Source organism: Seriola dumerili, unplaced genomic scaffold (genome assembly GCF_002260705.1).
Source record: "Seriola dumerili isolate Sdu_G_001 unplaced genomic scaffold, Sdu_1.0 BDQW01000066.1, whole genome shotgun sequence".
NCBI classification, from domain to species: domain Eukaryota; kingdom Metazoa; phylum Chordata; class Actinopteri; order Carangiformes; family Carangidae; genus Seriola; species Seriola dumerili.
The window spans coordinates 2,809,271-2,833,629 of record NW_019174321.1 but is presented as its reverse complement, the minus strand read 5'-3'; the positions used below and the strand labels follow the sequence as shown (position 1 = coordinate 2,833,629).

At 38.9% G+C, this 24,359-nt stretch overlaps 1 protein-coding gene across 1 annotated transcript; it reads left to right on the top strand.

Moving 5' to 3' along the window:
• Positions 1–1,337: 1,337 nt before the first annotated feature.
• LOC111219524 lies at positions 1,338–21,992 on the top strand. The gene is made up of 2 exons (XM_022742232.1): positions 1,338–1,418; positions 18,335–21,992. The coding sequence occupies exon 2, from the start codon at positions 18,345–18,347 to the stop codon at positions 19,419–19,421; it is 1,077 nt and encodes a 358-aa protein (XP_022597953.1). The 5' UTR covers positions 1,338–1,418; positions 18,335–18,344; the 3' UTR covers positions 19,422–21,992.
• Positions 21,993–24,359: the final 2,367 nt, after the last annotated feature.

Here is a 24,359-nt window from a genome sequence, read left to right as displayed (position 1 = left end):
GCATGGTTTGCAGTTAGTCATTTAACAGGACTCCATGATACAAATACATCTCTTAAATACATTGTATTAAGCTAGCTGCTAGCTTGCAAGGCTAATGCTAGCATGTGGCTATTGCTGTGTTCAGATGGTGTAAACCATAATTATCACATTGGTAATTCTGAACTATGAATTTTGGACATAGCCTATATCTCCCACTTGATGAAATGAACAACAGAATTGTCAAACAGTTGGCAGAATGGTTGTAAAGGCACCACCACTTGCTGTTACGGCAAAATAAAATTCAATATTAACACTAATACAATTGATTTGGGAGATATACACTGTATCTGGTGTCACTTGGTAATAAACTGCTACAAATATAACACAATGAAAGTAGCTAAATTAGGCTGTTTATCTGGTGTGACCACAAGTTTAGCAATAAGTTCTAACCACTAATAGTGAGTGAGCATTCCCACTTGGCTTAAGGAGTGTTTTTCCTGTTCTTTCAATTCCTGACATTGTATTGCACTGAAGTTCTTATCATTTTCATATGAATTTAATTCACAACATAACTTACACACACAATAGAATTTAGACAGTTAGTAACAAAAGAACAGAATGTTAAATACTGAATGGAAAAATAAAAATAACATAATATAAGACCCTGAAATATCTGTTAAAATTAGTGATAGACACTAGACAACTCAAGTAGACAATCGGTCCTTCGAGAAAGAGAACACATTGGAAAAGTGAATTCATTATCTATTCATTAATTTTGCCAAAATGTTTTCATTTTCTTTGTAATTTATAAACGTTATGTTTATCCATGGAACATATTTCACATATTGTGAATTTTATTTCAGCAATTACAATCAAAAAATCTTATTTCCCTGACACATGTGCCCCTTTTTGATGACTAGAAACATAAAATCTGCTTTGTCATACTACTTGTAGTGCAACTAAAATAAAATTAATGGTAGCTATATCAACATATATCAACTATAATAGTTGAGGTCACTGTGTTGGTTGGCTAGTTGGTTGCAAGAGATTGAGACTCACACAAAAACACAACAATAGACATATAAACCCCGCCCCGTCATGACGTCACAATTTACTCAGGTTTCTGTTTAGGAGAGCATATGTTTGTTTAGTGTGTTATGTAATATAATGTTTATCTAGACTTAGAAGTCCTTGTGAATTTTGCTTTGGAAAATATATTTTTGTAAATTGAAGCTAAGGTTATTTTTCATTCACTTGTGCCCGTTCCCCACCCCCAACCATCGGCGGAGTTAGCAGAGACCGCCCCCCTCTCCTCTCTCCCCGGCAGCCTCCGCCTCTCTTCCCTGATCTATCTTCTACACCGCTGTTGTTGCAGCCATTTTACCGAGGAGCGACAGCACAGCGGCGACCGGAGGATGCCGAGGCGACACCGTTGAAAGGTAATTCCGCTCTTTTGTTGAGCACTTTCATTCGGGTGGGTAACCTTTACGTTTCTGACACACTACATGCTTCGGGTAATGTCTGGGGAGCAGAGGACCAGGCCGGTCGGAGTGGCTGCGCGAGCCTCAACAACTAGTAGCTGTCCACACAGAGGAAAGATAGCTGGGAGAGTGATTGCCGAGCAAAGCTTATCGTTGGCAGTTCACAAGTCCGTGTAAAAATGGCGACATCTTTCCACCGAACCACGAAAAGTTGTAAATTAGCTTCTACATTTGGCAACGATTTAGAAGTGTTTGGGTACCAGCAATGTTCTTTACATTAAACTGAGTCTTTTTGGCGCCTTCGTGAAGGGGGCGCTCGAGAGCCACAGAACGATTTACGTTGCGCACGTTTTTGGCTTAAGCCTCACTGGCTAGTCTGTTTTCATTTGAACATTTCTGATAATCTTATCAAACAGGGGACGTTTGGTTTCTTTTTTCTATTCGATCAAGTAAACCTATCAGTCAACTTGTGTTGTTTGATCTCTTTAGACCTGTAATCTTGTAGCGATGTTGATTAAAGGCTCATGAAAACTATTGAGGACCAGTCACACCAGTGTAGTGAAATCATTTCAATAGAATTTCTTCAATAATTGGATTCCCACATGGAAAAACTGAAATTTTGGTAGTCGATTTTAATTTTGGTTAACTTTGTGCTGTTTACCAATGAGGAGTCATGACGCTAGGTCTGGGCTAGCCTCTGTTCCACTTGCCTCTGTAACACAATGCAATATTTCATTCAGCATTTGCTTTGTTCAGTAGCTGTGTTGAGAAACTGAAACCTTAGTGATTTTAGCAAAGTTAAATGATTACTTTATGAACACGCGAAACAGTGCGAAAGCAAGGGTGTTTGCATCTTCATAACTTGTGGAGTGTTGTGTTGTGAATATCCATAAAGCCAAAACTCTTTTCAGCTTTTCTCTGCTGTCAGGTGTCCAGTCTTCTCTGTCCTGCTGTTATCAGAGACATGTCTAAGCTAGCTGTGATCCCTTGATTTCCTTTTCTATTGAGCCATGACGTTTAGCTTGAAACCATCTTGGGTGTATGGGAAATACTTGTTAAAGGCTGCTAAACACCAAATATTGAATAAATGAAATTAGGTTGATGTTCAAAAACTCGTGCTTATCTATTTAGTGAGTCACACAACATTCTTTTGAGGAAGTTTCTATACCCAGGCTGTATTTTCAGTCATTTGGGTTGTTTCAAATGTGAATGGGTTTTTGATTGAGGTGTTTACGGGAGCTGAGTCCTGTTTTCTCGAAAGTAAACTGTCGTTACACTGCTGACTTTAGAGGGAACAAAGAGCCACAGAATCAAAAATGGAGGAAGCTAATCCTGTCATACGATCAGCAACTGTCCTGTAACTAGTAAGGATGAGTGTTGATCTACTGTAATGTAAGCTAGAGCTGGGCGTTATGGACCCAAAACCATAACTAAAAATTTAAAAAAAAATGATGTAAGATAACTAGCATATATTAAATAATAGTCCTATCTATTTCTATCTCTCATTTATTGTCAACAATAGTAACAGACTGATTAAAATGGAGTACAATTACAGGATTTCCTCTCTTGCTGAACAAAATACAGCTGTGTAAATATCAATAAAAATGTAAGCAGGGCTGCTCATCTGATCATTTAGATCTGAACCATCTCCAAATAATTGAACATTGTCTTTCTTTTTGCATACCAAGTCTGTTTTACACAGATTGAGAATTGACTTATGGATGTGGGTGGCGCAGCGTGTGGCCAATGTGCGTGTGTAACTAGTGTTATTTTCTGTAGCTACAATCGCTGCAATTTACAGATGTCCCATAATATTTGCCTACAGTCACATGTAGACTAGCTAGTTGGCTCTGCACAGAGAAGCCTCTAGTTCCCCCTCACTTTGCAGCATCAGCAAAAAACTGATGTACTACATGAATGATATTTATTTCTCTGCAGTGACAATAAACACAACACATGGGCCCGCCAGTAACTGTGTTATATCCAGAGCTAAACAGTAACCGTAACTGCAACAAACAGCAGGGCTACTGCTGTACTTTGTACACACACAAAGGAGAAACTTTTTGTAATAAAGCTGCCAGTTCAACTATAAAACAGGTACACTCTCAAAGCACTATACCTGTCCTGTCCAGTGGAGAAACAAAGTGTCTGACAGGATCTGCTCATGGCTAGCTATGATTACCAGCTGTCTGTGCTACACTGAGCAGTCGCCTGGGAAGCTAGTTTTATACTTTCCACAAGTATGTGAGTATGCTAGGATCAGCATGATGTAAATTTCATCATTAGCATGTGAATGTGAGGCTCTGTGCGATCATCCCTGTACCTTCAGTTTGTTATGTCCTCGCCGGTACACATGGCAACTAGTACAAGGGCAATGAATGCGCATGTGCTACTCAAAGAATACTAGGAAGAAGTATGACAACAACTACGTGGCTGTGATGTCTGCAGTTATCGTTGTGCGTGTCAGCGATAATGTAAAAACGATGATGAATAGTAGGTATCTAAAATCTGCATGTGCTGCTTAATGTTGAGTGAACTATTCAGTGCTAATTGTATAAGGAGTAGTGCTGGGACGTTTGAGCGTTGTTTTGTTATTGTCCCCCCTCTGTATATACCAAATGCGAACCTCTAATGTATCAAGCATTTCGAGGTTTCCAGTATCGGGTGTTGCAGACCTTTCATGCCACAAGAGTACAGTAATGTGTAATGTATTAACATTAACAAGAGTGGATCAAAACAAGGCTTCATTCTACAATATTACAATTATACATATCAAACTGAGGGAATTAGAAGTGAAGGCCTGCTTCTGACCAATGGTGTAACTTGTTTATGCAACTCTATCACTCAGTCAGTCACAGGCATTCTCATTTATAGGACTGGTCCTGCTGATGCGTTCCAGCCAATAATACTGTCAGTCTGAGCTATTTACTTTTTTCTTTAAAGTTTTGTATTCAGTAACTTGGATGGGCCAGTAACTTTCCGCTTATGATAAGACATTGCTCTTCTTTAAGAATGGAGGGGATGTAGGATCCCAATATATTGCCCATGTGGTATGTTTAAAGTAAATTCAAATTTAGAACTACTGTCAATCTGGGCGTTATAGTGCTTAGATTAAAGATGTTACTGTTTTTTTGGGGGGGGGGGCATCTCATATAGCAGTCTAACCGTAGACTTATTATGAGACACTTTAACGAGATACTTGCTAGCTGCATTGTAGCAAGCTGTGTTGGGCTAAATGGCTTCCTTTGGTCAGAAATTTTAGTAGTCTGTCTTTTGTGTTGACCTCACATTAGTAGATATGTTTTTTTGCTTCATGAAAAACATCTCAGCAAATTATTTAAAAAAACAACCGAGCGCCACACAGCAACAATGGCTACAGAGAGAAGTGATTTCCAACAGGGCCTTTGTCACCATGGAGCAGTAGATAGTCTGGATTTAACTTCCAGTGATTCAGTGTTTCATTGTTGCTTAAACCATTATTAATATATAATATAGTGGTTGATTAATGTTGATCAGAACCAAAGACTCCACAATTAATTTAAGAGCTGCTAACCTATCTGCTTTGTAAAACTCACTTTTCAACACTTTCCCAATCCCCAGTCCCCTGTTAAATGGGGCAATATTTCCCAATTGCAGTAGATGGGCTTCTATATTGAAGTCATGATGAAAAAAAACTGAAAACGATGCTCTGTGGATGACAGGACAGTTGTTTTGGTCAATGAGCTTTGTGATTTTGACAGATTTAGATGCGTGCAGGTATGCTGTCACAGTGCAGTGAGTGAGGGTCAGGCTACCCTCATTTAGCCTCTGTTCTGAGCTCTTTTCACCAGGATTGTCCAGATTGTTAGCAGATGTGTTTGACATCATCTTAGTTGGTCTTGCAGTATGTTTGTGTTCAAACAAACCAAATTGTTAATTGGGCCCGTTTCAATATCAAGTCTCCAAATTGACAAAATTGTTTATTTTAGTAGATTAATGTGAAATTAACAAAATGTTGTTAAGAGAATAAAGATCTTGTTGTGATGTTGTCATCTAGATGATTAAAAATTTGGTTTCAGTTAATAATGTTGAAACAGTAATTACCACAAATTTTCAGATAATGGCCTTTAATTGAAATATGCTTACATTACAGACAGCCATTATTCCATGGATAGTATGCATTAAACATGCTATCCATGTTAATGCACACACAACTTCATTGCCATACACATTTCAGGTCCTGTCGATTTTGACTCACTAAATATTACCCAAACCAACATGGACTTTTTATCTCAGGAAAAAATTAACACATTTCGCCGGACAGCCAACCTTCTTCCATTTCACAATTATTGAGGCCCATGTGTTCCTGGGAACACTCAAAGCTTTAGAAATGGCTTTATACCCATGCCCTGGTGTATGCCATGACAGTTTATTTTATTGCAGATAATTCCTTGGATTTCATGGCTTGGTTTTTGTCCTGACGTGCAATGTAAATTGTGGGATCTTATATGCACGGGCGTGTGCCTGTCTGAACTTTGTCCAATCAATTCTATTTGCCATGAGTGGTCTCCACTGAACCTCTACACATAGGCAGCCAGCTCTAGGAAGAGTCCTAGTTGTTCAAAACTTCTTCCATTGTTTGTTCCACGATTTGGATTTTGCACCATTTGTAAGGAATATAGATATTGGCGCGTTACATCAAGTGAACAACTTGTATGAGTACAACATACTGCTTGTTAACCAGTTAGCTTAGCTTCCATTTTCTGCACAGCACATTGAGAATGTATGTACAAGGCACCCCAGTAGCTAAACAGTTAGGGCACATATATGTACCCACTGCCTCCCTGCCATCTACTATCCAAAAATGCCATGTCTGTTAAAGTGGTCCATATAAATATACATTCAATTTTACAAACCTTAAGTAGTTTCCTAAAACAGCTGTAGGTTTTACCAAATGTTTCTCAAATAGAAGGACCTAGTACTGTTGTTATATGTAAGACTAAGTGAAAAGCACCCAGTGCAAGTGTGGTGCATTGACATGTAAATAGCTTTTGGATGACAATGGAGCTATATGATGGAATAAAGTATATCAGCTTTGTATACACACAGTATGCCTGTTTGAAGGATCTGTGTTTGCTGGTATCTTTTCATCGGATTTGTTGACAATAAGAAAAACAGAATATCACCAACCTTGTGCTTTATTATTCCAAATTCTTCTTGACACTCTTCAAAAGTGACTCATGACATTTTGTTATATTCCATTAATTTCAGTTGCTGTTTTTTTCTCATACAAATTCCGAACAGGTCTCTCCTGCTGCCTCTAAATGATCATAGAGCAGTTTGAACAATAAGGAGAGCATTTTTTTTTTGCTGCTGTCATTAGTCTGTCTGTTAATACCATGGTGATGTCACATATGGTGTTTAGAGTCCCACCCATGTACAAACAGTGTTATCTTGTTTATGTTGTCGCAAAATTGTTTTAGAAGGTGTGTGACAAGAAGTGACTTCTCAAAACCTGATTCTGACCTTCTATTGACATACAGAACAATAATAATGCCCCAAAATTTGTCTCACATTGTACAAGAGCGCAATCTGGAACAGACAACAAATAATCAGAGTCCCAAATACACTGAAGAAAATGGCTTGTTGGTATAATGGTACAATGGTGGTATCCTTTCATGTATAAGGGTCTGATAGATTTTATTACCTATTGATATTCACTCCAACTGCTAGCATACTAAGTGCATGCACCACCAAGGAATAACCAAACCATTTATAGTCTGACTGTCCATCAAATCCTGATGGGCCACAACATCGGTTGACCAGCATAAAATATATACTGTGCGTGTTGTGTCATTCTCTTTACCAGCCGCCTCTGTGTGCCTGTCATTTGGGGTGTGTATGAGAGCGGGGCTCAGGTATAGTGTTGCTAAAGCACAACAGAACAGTGCTTTGTGGTCTGATAGTTCGGGCAATTTGGAATAAGTTCTCCACTGGATCCCATTCTTGATTCCCATCTCTAGTCTTGTCTGTCTGTAAAGCTAGTTAACATTATAGTGTCAGGAACTTGTCATCAGCGTAGGTGGAGCACAGGGGAAACAAAGGCACAACCTGTGACAATAGATACAATTTTATTAAAATGCTGAAGTAGAAAGGGGTTGTGTGTGTGCATAAATGTATTGAATATGCATGCACATACATATTCTATACACACAAATACACGTAATATGGTGCTGCAGAATAACCTGTATAACTATCACAGTGACATAGACCAGATCTGACTCATAACATGTTGTGCTTTGCATCTTTGTATGTAGTGTCTGGTCTGGTGTATCAAGTGAAATGCTCCCCATTCACTGGGTGGCTGACCAATCACAGACATTTATCGGCTTACTCTGATGAACTGCTATGTAACCACACAGCTGCACCTGCAGCCAGCAGCTGCATTTTCTCTGAAGGCAACCTGCAAGAGAAATGAAACTGCGTTTACTGAGGAGGGTGCATTGCTGTTAATTTGGTTTCATTATGTGGCCCAGTTGTAGTAATATAACACATTATGGAGGCACATTCAAAGAATGTGTTTTTTTTCTTTTGTTTTTTTGTGTGTCAAATGGTTTAAATTTTTATTTTGTCATTGCAGTGTGGAATGGTTGTGACAGTTTTTCCATCTGTGCTGTGATGATTTCAGGGTGAAAATTGTCCTTTTAAACTTCTCTGTTGTGATTTTAGTCTATCAAAACGATAACAAAATATATGAACACTAATCTATGATGAAGATACTGATATAAATATTAAAAACCTTTCATTGATAGATAAGCTGTTTGGCTGCATGTAGGCACAGCAGCGCACTGAGCTAACTGCTAATATTAGCGTGCTGATTTTTAGCAGGTATAATGTTCCTTATATTCATTTTTATTCATTTTCAAAGTGTGTTACCATGCCAAGAAAAATATTTTGCAATATTTCTAAATGCATAAAAACTAAACAATGTGAAATATTGATGAATGAATACCTAGTTAATCTTATACCATTGGTCAGCTGAGTGTTGGACTTTTCCCACTGGCCACTGCTCTTTCAAAATGATTTGACATTTACTATTACATCATCAGGGGAGTTTACAGTGGATTTGCAACAGTTTTTATTTTCAGACCACGTAAGTGACTTTTTTCAAAAAAGCACCTAGTGACAAATCTAGCGACATTTTGGACAACCTTAGCTACTTTCTGTAGAAGAGAGTTGCCAGTACTGCCCTGTGAACGAGAGGTACACTTCTCCCTGTCTACTCTGTTCAGTTAAAACAAAATAATAAGATATTCTGTTGCGTCAAACCTTTTACAAGTAAATATAGCCAAAATCACAGCTCAGCGGTTATCATTAAATTATGTGTACAGTGATTTCTGTCGGACAACGTTGCAGTTATAAAAATCAGGATTTTAGCAGCAGAGCAGCAGCTTGGAAATGGTCTGGAAGTGACTGCTGTTTAACATGTAGTCTTAAGCGTTTCTGTCATTATTTCATACTTGTTCCATTGTATGACTTCATTGGGAATTCGGCTGTATTAAAATACTGCATATGTGAGCACAGAAAGTAGGAGGGAAGCAAGCTTACAGGGCTGAATCTGGCTGACAGGATGCAAAATGCATATACATATTATGCCATCTGGCGACATTTAGCGACCTTTCCAGCAGGCTTTACTTACTTTCCATTGAAAGTAGTTTTGTATAGTGATTCAACCATGTCCTCAATTTCACACATTGACCACACATGGTTCAGCCATATACGAGATTTTGACCTAGTCTTGTCTTTTTAAAGATGTGGCATTGGTTACTAGGAGCAGTTAACTTTTATATTTGTCATGTCAAACAAAAAATATATATCTTGTATTTTTGTAAGTCGACCTGGACATCTGTGTTGACTGTCTGCCAAGTGAGAAAAGTGTTGATGCTATTTTTGTTTTGCTGTTTTTCATGGATGCAGCTGGCTAGTTAGCTATGTGGGACGATGATGTTCCACTCTTATCCCTGCCGACAAAGCAACGATTGGCCTATTGGGAAAACAGCTGCCGATGAACACAACACCAGACCCATTTGCATCACCGAAAGCATCAGATGTGGGTGGTGACTCAGAGGTCTGCAGCCAGGCTACTGTCACGTGCAAAAGCAACATTTGATGGGAAAGTATCAGGAATGATCAGTATGGATAAAGTCACACTTACCATGTAAATAGTGTTAAACATCAATGATGACCTCTACAGCCCTTTAGAAATTAATACAGGCAGTCTGTCACTTGCTTGTCAATTTACACACACACACACACACAAACACAAGTAACCCCACCAGCCCTCACCCTCCACCCATCCCCCCTCTGTTCATCCCTCTGTCACTGCCTGCCAAGTGAGGAAACTGCTAATGTAGAGACTTCCTGTGAGCGTCGTACAGTCACGGTGAATCACGAGAAGTCGTCTTGTTTACACTTGCACCATTGATCTGTGTCTGTATGTTGCATCAGTAAATGTCCCCTCTGTCTTCCTGTGTTTTTCTCTTCCTTCCTGTCTGTCTCTTCTTATTTCCGTCTTCTCTTTCTGTCCTCTATTCTGTCTTTTTTCATCTCTTTCCCCCTCTTCCTCTCCTCCTCCTCCTGTCATCTCCTTTACTTAATTCTCCTTTTTCACCTTTGACTGACAATAAAAAATGTATCTTGCATCTTAAATAATTCTCACATTTAATATTAATGCCTACTTTGGAGAGATTTGGGCAATAAGAGAAAAATGTGGTTGTCAGATTAATCTTACAAGTCAAGGAAAAAATTAAACAATAATTATGAAAGGAGAAAAACAATCAGTAATCAAAATTTCTTCATATTTGATTTAAGTCTCAAACTCTCATGAAATCCTTTTATTTCATATCATCCTCATCATTTTCAGTTCTGTGTAACTGCTGCAGAAATGTGTATTTTTTATTGTCTGGACCTCAAAAGTGTAACTACAATCAGTCAGAGTGTAAGATCTGTAATAGACAAGAACTTTTTAACTATTGTAAAATAATTAGACTCAACGGGACAGCCTTGAATTTGTCCTTCAGGTGGGTGAATATTTTGATGCTTCCGCACCGCGACAGCCAGAGCTGACATTTTTTTCGTGTTGTTTGCAAATTTGGTAACAGCATTCAGCTGGACTCAAGGACAAACTAATTAGAACTGGTGGCTACAGGTCAAAGGTCAAGATCACGTTGACCTCACAAAATATGATTTTGGTCTTGTGAAAGCAGTATCTTCAGAACTCCTCAAGGGAATCTCTTGACATTTGGCACAAACACTCACCTGGACTCGAGGATGAACTCATTAGATTTTAGTGGTCAAAGGTCACAATCAGTGTGACCTCACGAAACACTTTTAGCCATTATTCACAACTTCCCACAGCAATTATGACACTATTTCACACAAAGTGTTAATATTTTATATCACTCTGGATAAACAGGGATGTAATTTGAAACTAGTCTGGGTGGTGGAAACATACAATTGTAAGGTGGTAATTCTAGTTTCTTATGAACTTTAACCAATAAATATAAAGGTCTCGTAACCCCACCTCCCACAAACCAGTAAAAAAGCTACAGATGAGCCTTTCTGCTGCAAAGAAAAAAATGTAGTCCATAGCGCAGCATCGCTACAGGAGGTTCTCGAGGGACTGCTACAATGTGCAAGGCCAGGGTCACGTGACAGACGGGCAAAGTTAAATTAGCACTAGTGCTGCCAGTGTTGTCACAATCATTGCAAGGTAAACAGTAAAAATACGGCATTAATGTTATAAAGTAGTCCCTTAGAAACATTTGCTCTTATGTGCAGTATTTTACTGGCCAATGTAGCTGCAACAAAAGTTGAGTCAGGTTCAGCTTTTTTGCTGGATGACCCTTTGTTGTTTTTGGCACACCTGCTGCGTTGACAAACTGGTTCCATTCAAATGAATGAGAGTGCTGTTGTTGATCTGAATGTCATATATTTTTCGATCTAATATAATATATATATTGAGACCCAGTCACTGTGGGCCGAATGGAGATAATGAGAACACTTATGAACACCAGGTGTAAAATCAAAGATCTGTGGTCAGATGTAATTATTCAGATACAGATCACATGTTACCAGGTGGAGGTGGGATCTGAGAGAAGTCTGCAGTTTTTAGATGAGCTGATGTGAAGCTGATGTCTGCTTGTGTGTCTGTCTGGGGGTTTGCAGTCCTTCTGGCTGTCTGGCAGCAGCAGTGTTAGTTTCTGTGTTGCTGTGTCTGATTAATGGGCCTGATAGTGTGCATGTTAAACTGCGCAGTAGCCAGAGATCTCCTTGGTCTGCTCTGCATCTGCAGGCTGCGCTGTCCTCTGCACCGTTTAAACTGTTAAATCAATAAATGATGAATTACTCATTTTGGGTGGGGTTATACAGAGCAGTTTATCTGATAGAGACACTATCTCATCCTTGTCTGCAGTTTTGATGAAAGGTAAACAGAACATGGCTTGTAATATTATATCATGTCCAAGGTGTAAAATTACCAACAGCCACTGAGATGCTGTGATCATGTAGCCGAGGACTTTCTTTTCTAGCCAGCAGCTAATTAGCATCTCCAGGTTTACCGTTTTTCTCCAGGGACATTTCACCCAGATTGTAGTTTTTTTTTGTTTTTCTGTTCTAGTGTTTCACAAAGCTGTTGATGGCTTTCCGTCTTTATCACATGAGAACTGATCAGTTTCTTGGCCTTTCAGAGTAAATATCTAAAAACATACATCATCAAACATGTTAATATAACAAGTTCTCCCAGTAAAAGGAAACAAAAGAAGTAATTTTTTCATTCATTATTCTATGGACTAAAGCCACTGAAAACCTTTAGTTTGTCAGCTTGGTTGTAAGTAGAGTTTTGAAGTCGAGAGATGATGATGACGTCCGACCATCTGCTGGTTCAGACTGAAATATCTCAAACTGATATCTATAAAATTTTGTGCAGATGTTCATAGTCCCCAGAAGGTGAATCATGGTGACTTTTTTTTAGCAGTACCCTGGTTCCAGACTTGTGAATCACTGCCCAGAATTGATTTGTTCAGTGATTCAAATAGGTCTAGTGTTTGGTCGACGACTACTAATCAGAGCTTTGTAGGGTGATTTGGCTACTTGGCTGTACCCTGGAAAAATGGCGATAGAAAAATGGTGACAGGTTGCTGTAAATTGACTTAAAAAAACAACTTAAGGATCAGGATCAGTCTGGATGAGTTATTCTGTATCTTTCTTACAGCATGTCGAGGAGATTGTCTTCTATTTTAATCAAACCAGCTGTCCACACAGGCGGCAGAACAGCTTGCATTTTACTTGTGCTGTACGCTTGTACATATGACCCAAAGTGTATTCTTACGCTTCAGGTATATTTTCTTCTGTTTTATGCACAGAACAACAGTGGTTGTGTGTTGGGTTTTGAGTGCTGCCAAAACATCGTTGACCTACAACCTAATACTGTGCCTGAATACCTCCTGTGTAGACACAGACGGAGGACTGAAGCTGCTGCTGCTAACATGCTGCTCATGCCACACCTCCTGTGTAGGTACAGTATTTTCAACAAATCCACCTGAGTTTCCCAGGGATTACAGATGGAAATTAGCCAGTAGCTAAATCTGGTACAATACATCTCTTCTCCTCTATGAGATTTATAAATAAACATAATAAATTAAACTTCCCTACTGTGTCTATGGCACTCAGTTCCAAGCACACTGAAGAGCTCACAAATACATTTCAATACGTTTAATTTAAAAGAAAAAAAAAGAAAAAGGCTAAGTTATTTCGTTAAACAGCTGGAGACTGAAGTTCTTAGTAAATCTTACTCAAAACAGGCGGAAATACACTCACTGAACACTTTATTAGGAACACCTGTACATCTGCTCATTCAAAAGATTATACAGCCAATCATGTGACAGTAGTGACTCTGACCGTGCGATGACTGTTGGTGCCAGATGGGCTGGTTTGAGTGTTTCTGAAGCTGCTGATCTCATGGGATTTTCACACAAAACAGTCTATAGAGCTTTTACTCAGAATGGTGCGAGACACAAAAAAACATCCAGTGAGCAGCAGCTGTGTTGATGGAAACACCTTGTTGAAGAGAGCGGTCAGAGGAGAATGGCCAGATTGGTTTGAGCTGACAAAAAGACTTTGGTTACTCAGAAAAACGAACATGCCGAACATTGAGGCAGATGGTCTACAACAGCAGGAGACCACATCAGGTTCCTGTCAGATGAGAACAAATCTGAGGCTGCAGTCGACACAGGATCATCAAAGTTGGGCTGTTGAAGGCTGGAAAAATGTAGCTTGGTCTGATAAACCTGGTTTTCTGTTAGAATTTGCCATCAACATCATGAATCCATGGACCCATCCTGCCTTGTGTCAACAGTCCAGGCCGGTGGGGGTGTGATGGTGTGGGGAATGTTTTCTTGTTTCACTTTGGGCCCCTTAATACCAATAAATCATTGTTTAAATGTCATAGTCTATCTGAGTATTGTTGCTGACCATGTGCATCCCTTTATGGCCACAGTTTCAGCTCAACTCATACTTACGTAACATTAAGCGTTAATGTTATGTAACATTACACGTTCACTATATTCTTAAATTTTGTAGACAATGATTGATAATGTAAAAAGGCAGCTTGATAATGAAGATCATCATTAGTTGTAGACTTATACATTAACAAGGAAACATTTATACGAACACTAGCATGCATGATCATGTTTACCAAAAGGACAGCTAACCCTGAGTACATGTGAAGCTGATGGATGTTGAGTTGGACCTGATAAAGTGCAGCTGAAGATTTGGTTAGACTTGGACTGAAACAGCATCTGTCACAGGGTTGACGTATTTAACCAGGAAATACCCGGCAGAATAACTATCAGGTAGAAACAGGTGCCAAGTGTCAGCTGTAGTAGTGATGTCACTGAGCTAAAGAAAATGGACCGGTGTTTGGTTCACTATGCAGGCTGGCTGCAGTTTGTAGTCTGGTAAGATGTACAGAATTAGATGATGGGATATTGGTAGAATAAAGTCTATCCTTTCAAAGACAAAACCTATCAAGATATCATTGTTTCTACTAATCCACTATGGCAAATTCTACTGCAGACAGCAAGCGAGAGCTCATGTATTTCTTGAACTTGTCAGCTGCAGCTGCGAAACGTTTGGAGTGTAAAGGTGTTAAACTGGTGGTGAACTGAGAGAGGGTTGTGGTGGCTTCTGCTCATCAGCTCACAGTAATGAGCCAGCTGAGGTCGTTCTCTCAGCAGATTTGAAGCTTTAGTGTTTCCTTATATGCGCTGTTTCTTATTAGTGCCACGGGTGCTCAGCTCTGAGGCACTCCTCTATAGCTAGAATAGCTGAGAGGAGTGCCTCGGGGCACTCTATTAATCTTCTGTTTCGGGTTTATTATTCTTCCGCCAAATTTCGGCGCGTAACTCGTCCCGCAGCTTTGAGAAAACCCCAGTAATATATACATCAAAACGTGCGTCTTGATCCCGAAAAGGGTGCTATGACTTTTGGTGTTAAAATTCAAATTTTTCCCAAAGTTATTCCCAAAAAATAATGCATTAGGAATGCATTGGATATTTCTTTAGAAACCCACTAAATTTCACCTTTTTTCAACAAAATTTCACCTTTTTTCTGAGTCACCCAGCTCTCTCATACCTGCACGTAGAAATGTGATTCAAACTATAAAACGGAGGAAAACTTCTGCTCTCTCAAAAACACAGCAACTGTTTTTACATAAAATGTAAACTTTTCAAACTATGAGCACTCAAAGGAGGAGTGCAAATCACTTTTTCTTCAAAGTTAGAGTGACAGCGTCAGTTGGCTAGAGTGCGTGAAGCAGTAAAAAATAACCTTTATTTTTATTTTTAACTCGAGCTCACGGCCAAACCGTAAAAAGGAGACAAATAATTCTTTCTGAAAATGTAGACATAGTTGTTGGGATTCATAAAATGTAACTTTGACAGACAGGGTCTGCACAAAATTTAAACGGGGGTGCCGAGTCTGGCAGCAATACCTGTCTCACTCTCATTGACACCTAATGTAATCGTCTTTTTTTTTCAAAAGAATCTCACTCTGTCTTCGCACTGAGCTTACTCACTCATTTTAAGGAATATCTGAATAAAATAGAGACTGTAAGAAACTTCTGGCTTCAGTGTCTGTCACGGTGTTTTCGGTTTTTGAAAAGAAGTAACGGTTTTCTCATAATTTGCAGTTGTTTGAAGCCATGTAGAAGCCAAATTCTGGGCAGATTTTCACATTGCCATGGCAACGGCAGCTCCTGACCTGTGTGCGTGTGTGCGTGCCTAGCAACCAGATAACCAACTCTCCAAGCTCCGCTAGCTTTACATTAGCCGCATGTTAGGTCTTAAATTACATTTAGTTAGGTCTTAAATATGTAAGTCCATTTACTGCTTCCTTTGTTGCTTTTCTTTTTGTTTTGTTAAATGAGTGAATGAAGTTGTGACGGTCTCCGCTGAGACAGAGGAGAGGAGAAGCTACTAGCCCTCTCTCGCTGTCACTTCTAGTCGCGTTGCTCTCCTCCCCAGTAATGTTAAATTTAGCAAAGAAAAAAACAATAGTGGTAATTTAAATAGCGGTTCATGGGATTTATTAACCCTCAGGGGTCCCTCTGTCCTTTTTTGGACATTTTCTTCATTTTTCTTTTTTGATTTGCTGATCATTTTGGTTGTGTTACAGCTGTATGGATTTCTGCAAGAAAGTGTCTTTTTTGACATATTTTTAAAATCTAATGTCAGTTACTGTTACAGGTCTATTATACACTGGTAACACATTTTGTACCCTCTGGGGTTCCTCGCGTCCAAAAAAGGACACACAAAGAAAATGCTATAAAATCATCATATATCAATATTTCTTTCTGCTTTTTTGCATACATCTCTTAAACCACTTCAGTTCTGCTCAAACCTACCAAATGTTTATTAGTTTTCAGGATTTTAAGCCTTTAAATGCCAATTTGAAGACATGTTGCCTCTTGTTTATTAATAAAAACAACACAGAATATGAGATATTTCCCACATAATACGTGATGAAGGGATGTGACATTGTTTAGACTTTTATATCAAGACATTTCTCAAAGCAGAATAAGATCAGGGTGACTTTTGAACACTGGAAATAAATCATGTACTCATCCCGGCAGTAGCCCCCGTGGCACTCAAAATTTCCCTGGAATTTTCTAGTTAATTTTAACGTCTGCAAATAAAATGTAATATTTGTCAGGTTTGTTTTCCACAAAACTCTTTGAAGTTTTTCTTAATTTTTCTCTGCTGGAGGAGGATCTCAGGGCGTTGTTTCTCCCGTCCCACTGGTCCTGGTGGCCATGGCAGCTAATGAGGCTCGTTGAGATTAAGGGTATAAAGGAGTAGAACTGGTGGTGAACTGAGGGTTGCGGTGGTTTCTGCTCGTCAGCTCAGAGTAACGAGCCAGCTGTGGTTCAGCAGATTTGGAGCTTTAGTGTTTCTTTATACTCGCTGTGTTACTGTCTGCTGGATTGACTGTGAGGCGCTTGATTACGCTGCTGCTGACAGTAAACTAGCTTCTCTTCTGAGAAATAATCTCCAGTTTGTGTGTTTACAGCTGCAGCAATACATGTTCATGTTAAATTGTATCCAGGTGACTATTATCAGTAAAATCTCACTGTAAGATCAGCTGCAGAACACAAGTTCAGTTTCTGGATCATATTAAATGAGTAGTAAGGAGAGCATTGGTCAGAAAGTCACAGCTCCCAGAACCAGCAGAAATTATCATTACAGTAGAGAAATGTTCGGAAAATACAAAAGCCAAAATTAGAACATGTAACTCTGATGTGGATAGATTTGGAAATAAATTTCAAAGCATCTACGCCGGCAGCAGCCGCAGCTGGAGGCATTATGTTTTCATATTGTCTGCATGTATATATGTGCCATTCTCATGAACATGATATCTCAGGAATTTAATTTCATCTGGCACAAACATCCACTTGAACTTGAACTGATTAGATTTTGGCGGTCAAAGGTCAAAGTCCAAGGTCACTATGACCTCACAAATACATTTTTAGCCATAACTCAAGAATTCTTACGCTAATTATGATAAAATTTCATAGAAATATCTAATAGGATAAAATGAAGTAATGAATCCAAAAGGTCAAAGGTCAACTGCACTGTGATGCCATAATCTTCTGCCAAAACACTTTTCTGGCCATTATTCAACACTCAGGAACAGGAGGCGATATTGTGACCATATTTCACATTTGGTTTGGATACTACAACAACATCCATATTTGAAGCATTGTCGACTAAAGCTACAACTTTGTGTTCTATGAGAATCAGTGTTATTGGCCAAGCATGTGAACACAAACAAGGGCTCTGGTCTTTGTTTCTCTCAATGACCTTGCACACTCTTACAGTAGACATACAGCATGTTTCACTGGAAATTATTCACTGGAATCATAAATGGTAATATAGTGATAACTTCCAGTCTGGACAGACAGGCAGCAAGATAAATTCATCTTTTACTTTATTAATTTAGGCTGATAATTGCCTGTTAATTAATATGTATAACAGTTAATATATTTTGTTTTGGTGGTATTTTATCATTTTTTACTATGTATTTGTTTTTATCTTTTATTGTGGAACACTGTGATATCTGATCTAAGAAGATGCTAAACCACTTACTTTTAAGATACCAGCTTTCCATTATACTTATCCTACCCTACTTTGTTCTAAAATAAGCTGAAAAAAGGGGGACTAAAAAGGGACTTGTAACAATATTATGTTGCAAAATATCAAAAAATGTGACTAAAAAGGATTGAATGATGGTAATTGGTGTGATCCAGTTTAACCAAATGCTTTGTTTTTTCATGGTAGGTCTGCAAACATGGCTGGCACAGTGCGAGGTCCCATGGTCGGCCGGCCCTCTGCATTCTCCAATGAAGAGCGGAGGGCGGTTCATTCCTGGTCGCGGATATCGTCAGCGGGCCACAACGTCCTCCTGGATGCTCTAAAGATCCTCAGCCCCATGTCCCATGACCTCTCGAGCACGGAGGACCTGGTCACCTTCCTGCAAGAGCTGGGTGAGGAAGGCCACAAGCCCACCGTGCTGCGCAGCAAGGACGTGTACGGCTACCGCTCCTGCACAAACCAACCCCTGACTGAAGACATGCTGAAGCCACCCAACAGGAACCTCAGACCTACTGCCAAGAGAAGGGGAAAGAAGGGACTGGCCAAGAAGAGAGAGGTGCACCCGTCCTGGAACACCTCTGAGAGGAGCAACCCCAGGATTCAAGGGGTCCGCCCTCCAGAGCTGCTGGTGGACCAGCACTCCATTGTCTGCAGCAGGACCCCCATTCGGACTGTAGAGATGTCACAAGCGCTGCAGTTGCAGCCGTGTCTCAGATTGACCAACATTGAAGGCCTGACGGGCTTCCACACAGCAAGGCTCCAGATCCACACTAACTGGGACTCGTCCTCTGGGGCGCCCTCTGTTGGCTTTTCACAGCAACAGCACCCCCCAACACTTTCAGGAATACCTTTGCAGCCTTCTCAGAATGGTGGTGGGGCGCCCACCAAAGCTGTGGCCTTGTTCAGCCAGAAGAGCCTGTCCTGTCCTATCCGACTGGACGGTGCCCTCATTGGAGATTCTGCACCGGTTTTCTATGCTAACGGTCGGGTGTTTCCACAGACTCATACAGAGCTGACCAGTAACGGCTGGAGGAGCAATGGTTTCCCCCAGGACGGTCAGAGCCCCAAGGAACTAGACATCCCGTCCCGGCAGAGAAACAGCTGGAAGGACAAGAACAGTTTTAGATGGAAAGTGATAAAGGTGGATGACTCTCGTTCCGTGGCTGATGCCCGCAGAAAAGCGCAAAAGATCCTACAGGTCAATCTGTCTCCGGTGATTCAGATTCAACCTCTGAACCATGTGCTTAGAGACTTCAGATACCAGAACAAGTGACAATTCTCCTCAAACCTACACACACACACACACCATGTCCTTCAGCAGATGTTAGTGTTCTACATCCATTAGCCTCTTCCTGGCTGAGCCCCAGTGTTCATAGCAGACATCGTACATGGGTTTTTATGATCTCTGCTGGGTGCTGGAAGTAGAGTAGTTAGTTTGTCTGTGGAGGATCAGGTTCAGGGGCACCTGAGAATGAAAGGCATTTAAAGTTAGGTGATGCTTTTCCTAGCAGGCTGGGAAAGGACTATCGACTGAATGCTGGTACATTATCACTGTCAACATAAGTTTATGCTACACAAAACTTCAACCAACCATCATTCTGCCTTGAGTTGACTGGTGGCTAGCTGATATTTCTGATGAATTTATGGATGCAGCATCCACTGTGGCTGTTGTGGTGAATTTTCTGCCCTTCGATAATGTGCTGGGTGTGGCTTGCAGGTGTTCAAAGAGTATTTATAACTAATTTGAAGTATAGCACTGTTTGTTAAAATTTTTTTTTTACATGTAGCGATTAAAAACAGTGCTGTCACTGCGGCACCCTTTTTTTTCCCACTGTAACGAAGAAGGAAATAAAGTTAGTGGTGGGATGGGACGATCCCTTCACACCCAGATGAACTGGTGGATGAGCAAGGCGGGTTTGTAAAGTCTTCAGATGAGCAGACGTGGTGGTTGGTTGGTCCAGCAAAACAAATAAACTAAACAAAAAGAGGGAATAAGGAAAGTGTTTAGTTTGTCTTCCTTTTTTGTATTTTGTTGTTTCCACTGGAAATCAGGAAGGCTCTTGGAGTTAGTACAGGAGGGAATCAAACCCACGGCACACAGAGATAGATAAATACCTGGCTGATTAGTTTGAACTACAGTCCTTCACAAAGTGTTCCTTGGTTTAGTTTATCCACACATGGAGAAAAACAATGGATTTAAGAGTTTTTTTGACAGTTGGGAATATTTGATGTCTTTCAGTGACAAAACATGAATTAATGAAAGCAGCTGCAGAAAAATAAGTTAACTCTAAAAGTTTAAGATGTTTTGCAGACACGAATATGAAATCAAGATGTTCACTCGGGCTTGGAAAATACTATCAGCAGGTCTGATTCTGCTGAAAATTGACTTTTATCAAATAAATGTCTCTACTAAACAGGCAATCAACTTTCAGTCCAAGTCCTGAGTCCTGTAAGACATTTGTTTGGCTGATTCAAAAAACATTTGTGGTGAAATTTGTTAACTTGAGGTACAGGCCTGTTTGTTTCCTGACCATTTAAATTTGAAACTGCAACACAAGAAAGTTGGATGTCCCATCAGATCTCCTTTGTGCTCTGTGAGCTCTGAGGTGACACAGAGAATCACCCGACAAATTCTATTTAGTAATTTCTTGAATTCATCAGCTGCGATCAGACTGTTCTTACTCCCCTTAAAACAAAGAAAAATGCACTTTGAGGTTGTGACAGTGATTCATTGGAACCTGTTCACAAAAGTAATTAATATTTTTATTTGCTGCAACATGGGGAAAATATTTGAAATAATAATTGAAATTTCTAAAATTTGATCTAGTTTATTTTGGACCTACAATGGTTTTTGCTACAGGTGCTAACTTTGCAATGTTGGTGCTCAATGAAATGACTGGCACAAGAATGTCATCCTGTTTCTCCTTTACCAGTTCAAATTGGAGCATTGAATAACTTCCTGTGAGTTAGTCTCTGAGGGACTGATAGCACTGCTGCCCCCTGCAGGTTGGGATGCCAAACCACCTTGTGTGCTTTCCAAAGGGTTTCTATTGTGAGGACCCACCTTGAATCCATTTTCATGTTATCTGTGAAAAACTCCTGTGTATTCCCCTCAAAAAAATAGTTTGAGATGTTTGGGCAAAATATCATTCCACGAGAATAAATTATTGAGTGCTAACATTTTATTTTTTGTCAAATACAAATTTTTTTTTTGACAAACTCTTACCTCGTAGTCTACTTATTAGCTTTTCATGGAGCTTTTACTGATCTCAAGCCCATTAACTACAGATAAAAGCTCCAGAAAAAGCCAGTAAGTGGACCTTGACATTAGAAATATTGACTAATTAAGCAGCCAGATCTTCTGAGGTCCAGAAAAAACAACTAAACCACCATCAGGTCAGTAAATAAGGTCTTGTGTTTCTAAAACCACGAAAAAGACAAAAAAATGGATTTCCAAACATTAGTTACAGGTTTAAACATTGTGTGCTCTGTTGCAGGCTGCAACAGTGCATGGCCTTCAAACCAGAAACCGCAGACAGCAAAGCTGCGGTTTCTGGTTTGAAGGCCATGCGCTGTTCTCAAATTTGAAAACTGTTCCGCTTTTGAAACTGAGACCACATCAGTGTTTGGTGATCGGCTTTACAGATTTCCATGTCCGTAATCTGATGAATTTTATGTTCTGGAGGAATCTGTTTTTTCGCACCCCTTTAAGACCTGTCTGTATGCGGCCATGTTCATGCCCACCGGCAACTCCCTTTTGTAGATCTTTCTGTTTGTCTTGTTTGTGCAACACTTGTATAATATTGTATTTCCTACATGATCTTTAAAAAACGTTTTTGTTCAATAAAACTGATCTGAAAAGAATCTGTACAGTTTCTTCCTTCACCTATGACATATTTCAGAACATGTTGATTCACTTCAGCTGGTCCAGTACTGATTTCTAATGCTGAGAAAGTAATTTCATCACCTTGTAATCAGATTGTTTATTTTCATGGACCCCTGGACTCCATTGTTGAGCATCTGAGAAATACACTTATTCTCTTTCATTGTGAGAGTGTTGCAGAGACAATTGAGTGATTAGAAAATGGTAATTGATCAAATTTATGTTTTTATTGGCTGTACCACAACAGTGAGGCCAGCCTTAGAAACACACGCAATGATGTTGATAGTATGCTAATTGGGGTATTACATTTTCTAGTGACATTTAGCAACTTTTTGAGCAGGTTTAAGTTACTTTACATTGAAAACAAGGGCGTAGGTTTGCATATGCACAGTAGGGTCATGTTCCTACTAATATTTCATTCCAATGTGCCATCCAATTGGCTACTGATTTAGGCATGCTAGCATTTGATCGACTGAAAGGGCAAGGGCTATCGAAAGGTTCATGTGAGAATATCACAGTGGTACCCAGCATCACCAGAAAAATGTCAACTGATGTAATTTGGCCATGTTAGCTAGCGTTAACCACCAAGCTAACCCTGGCTTCTGTAGGCTAACAGTCAGGTTGCTAGCAGGAGTAAACATAAAATGGTGGGTATATCAAAGTATGAGTTAAATTTCGGTCGAAAAATCCAATGAAAATGTCACCATGAATGCTTTGACTTTTTTTATGACTTACTATACTATGACTTTTTTATGCCTTAATATGCTATGACATTTTATGCATAACTATACTAGGGTGTTGCTTTACTTTACTGAAACATTTTTTATGACTTAGTATACTGTGGCCTTTTTATTCCTTGCCATACTACGGTGTTTTTTTTAACCTTTTTATGGCTTACTATACTATAATGTTCTTTGACTCAGTATACCATGACATTTTTATGACTTACTATACTGTTACTTTTTCATGCCTTACTATAAAGTTTTTTGACCTTTTTATGCCTTACTATACTTTCATGTTTATGGTGTTTTTCTGCTTTACTATACTGTGATGTTTTATGCCTTACGATATTATGACATTCTTCTATGACTCAGTATACTATGAAGTTTTTTTTATACCTTTTTATGCCTTAATAAACTATGACGTATTATACATTACTGTACTATGAACTTTTTTGACCTTCTTATGCCTTACTATACTATGAGGTTTTATGGCTTAATATATTATGACCTTTTTTAACCTTTTTATGCCTTACTTTAATATGAATTTTTGTGCCTTACTATACTATGATGTTTGTTGAAGGTTTTAAGCCTTACTATATACTATGACGTTTTTTCACCTTTTTACGCCTTACTATACTATGAATTTTTTTGACGTTTTTATGCCTTACTATAACATGGGATTTTATGCCTTACAGTACTATGATGTTTTTTGACATTTTTTATGCTTTACTATAGTATTACCTTTTTTGACTTTTTTATGCCTCACTATACTATGACTATTTATGTCTTACAATACTATGATTTTTTTATGACTTTTTATGCCTTCCTATACTGTGACAGTTTAATGGTATTTTATGCCTCACAATACTATGATGTTTTTATGACCGTTAATGCCTTATACAATTAAGTTCTTATGACTTTTTATACCTTATTATACTATGACTTTTTATGCCTTACTATACTTTGTCGTTTTTATGACTTTTTATGCCTTACAATACTATGTCCTTTTTCATATCGTTTTTATGACTTTTTATGCATGACTATACTATGACAGTTTTATGATATTTTATGCCTTACAATACTATGATGTTTGTATGCCTTTTATGCCTTACTATACTATGACTTTTTAAGCCTTACTATACTATGACATTTTTATGACTTTTTGTGCCTTACTATACGATGAGGTTTTTATGACTTTTTACACCTTACTATACTCTTTCGTTTTATGCCTTAATATAGTATGACTTTTTATACCTTACAATACTATGACGTTTTGATGACTTTTTATGCCTTATTATACTATGACAGTTTTATGATATTTTATAGCTCACAATACTATGATGTTTTTATGCCTTACTATACTATGACTTTTTAGGCCTTACTATACTATGTCATTATTATGACTTTTTATTCCTTACCGTACTGACGTTTTTTTGACTTATTTTGCGTTACAATACTATGAGGTTTTTATGACTTTTTATGCCATACTATACTATGACTTTTTATGCCTTACTATACTATGTCGTTTTTATAACTTTTTATGCCTTACTATACTATGACTTTTTATGCCTTACTATACTATGACGTTTTTATGACTTTTTATGCC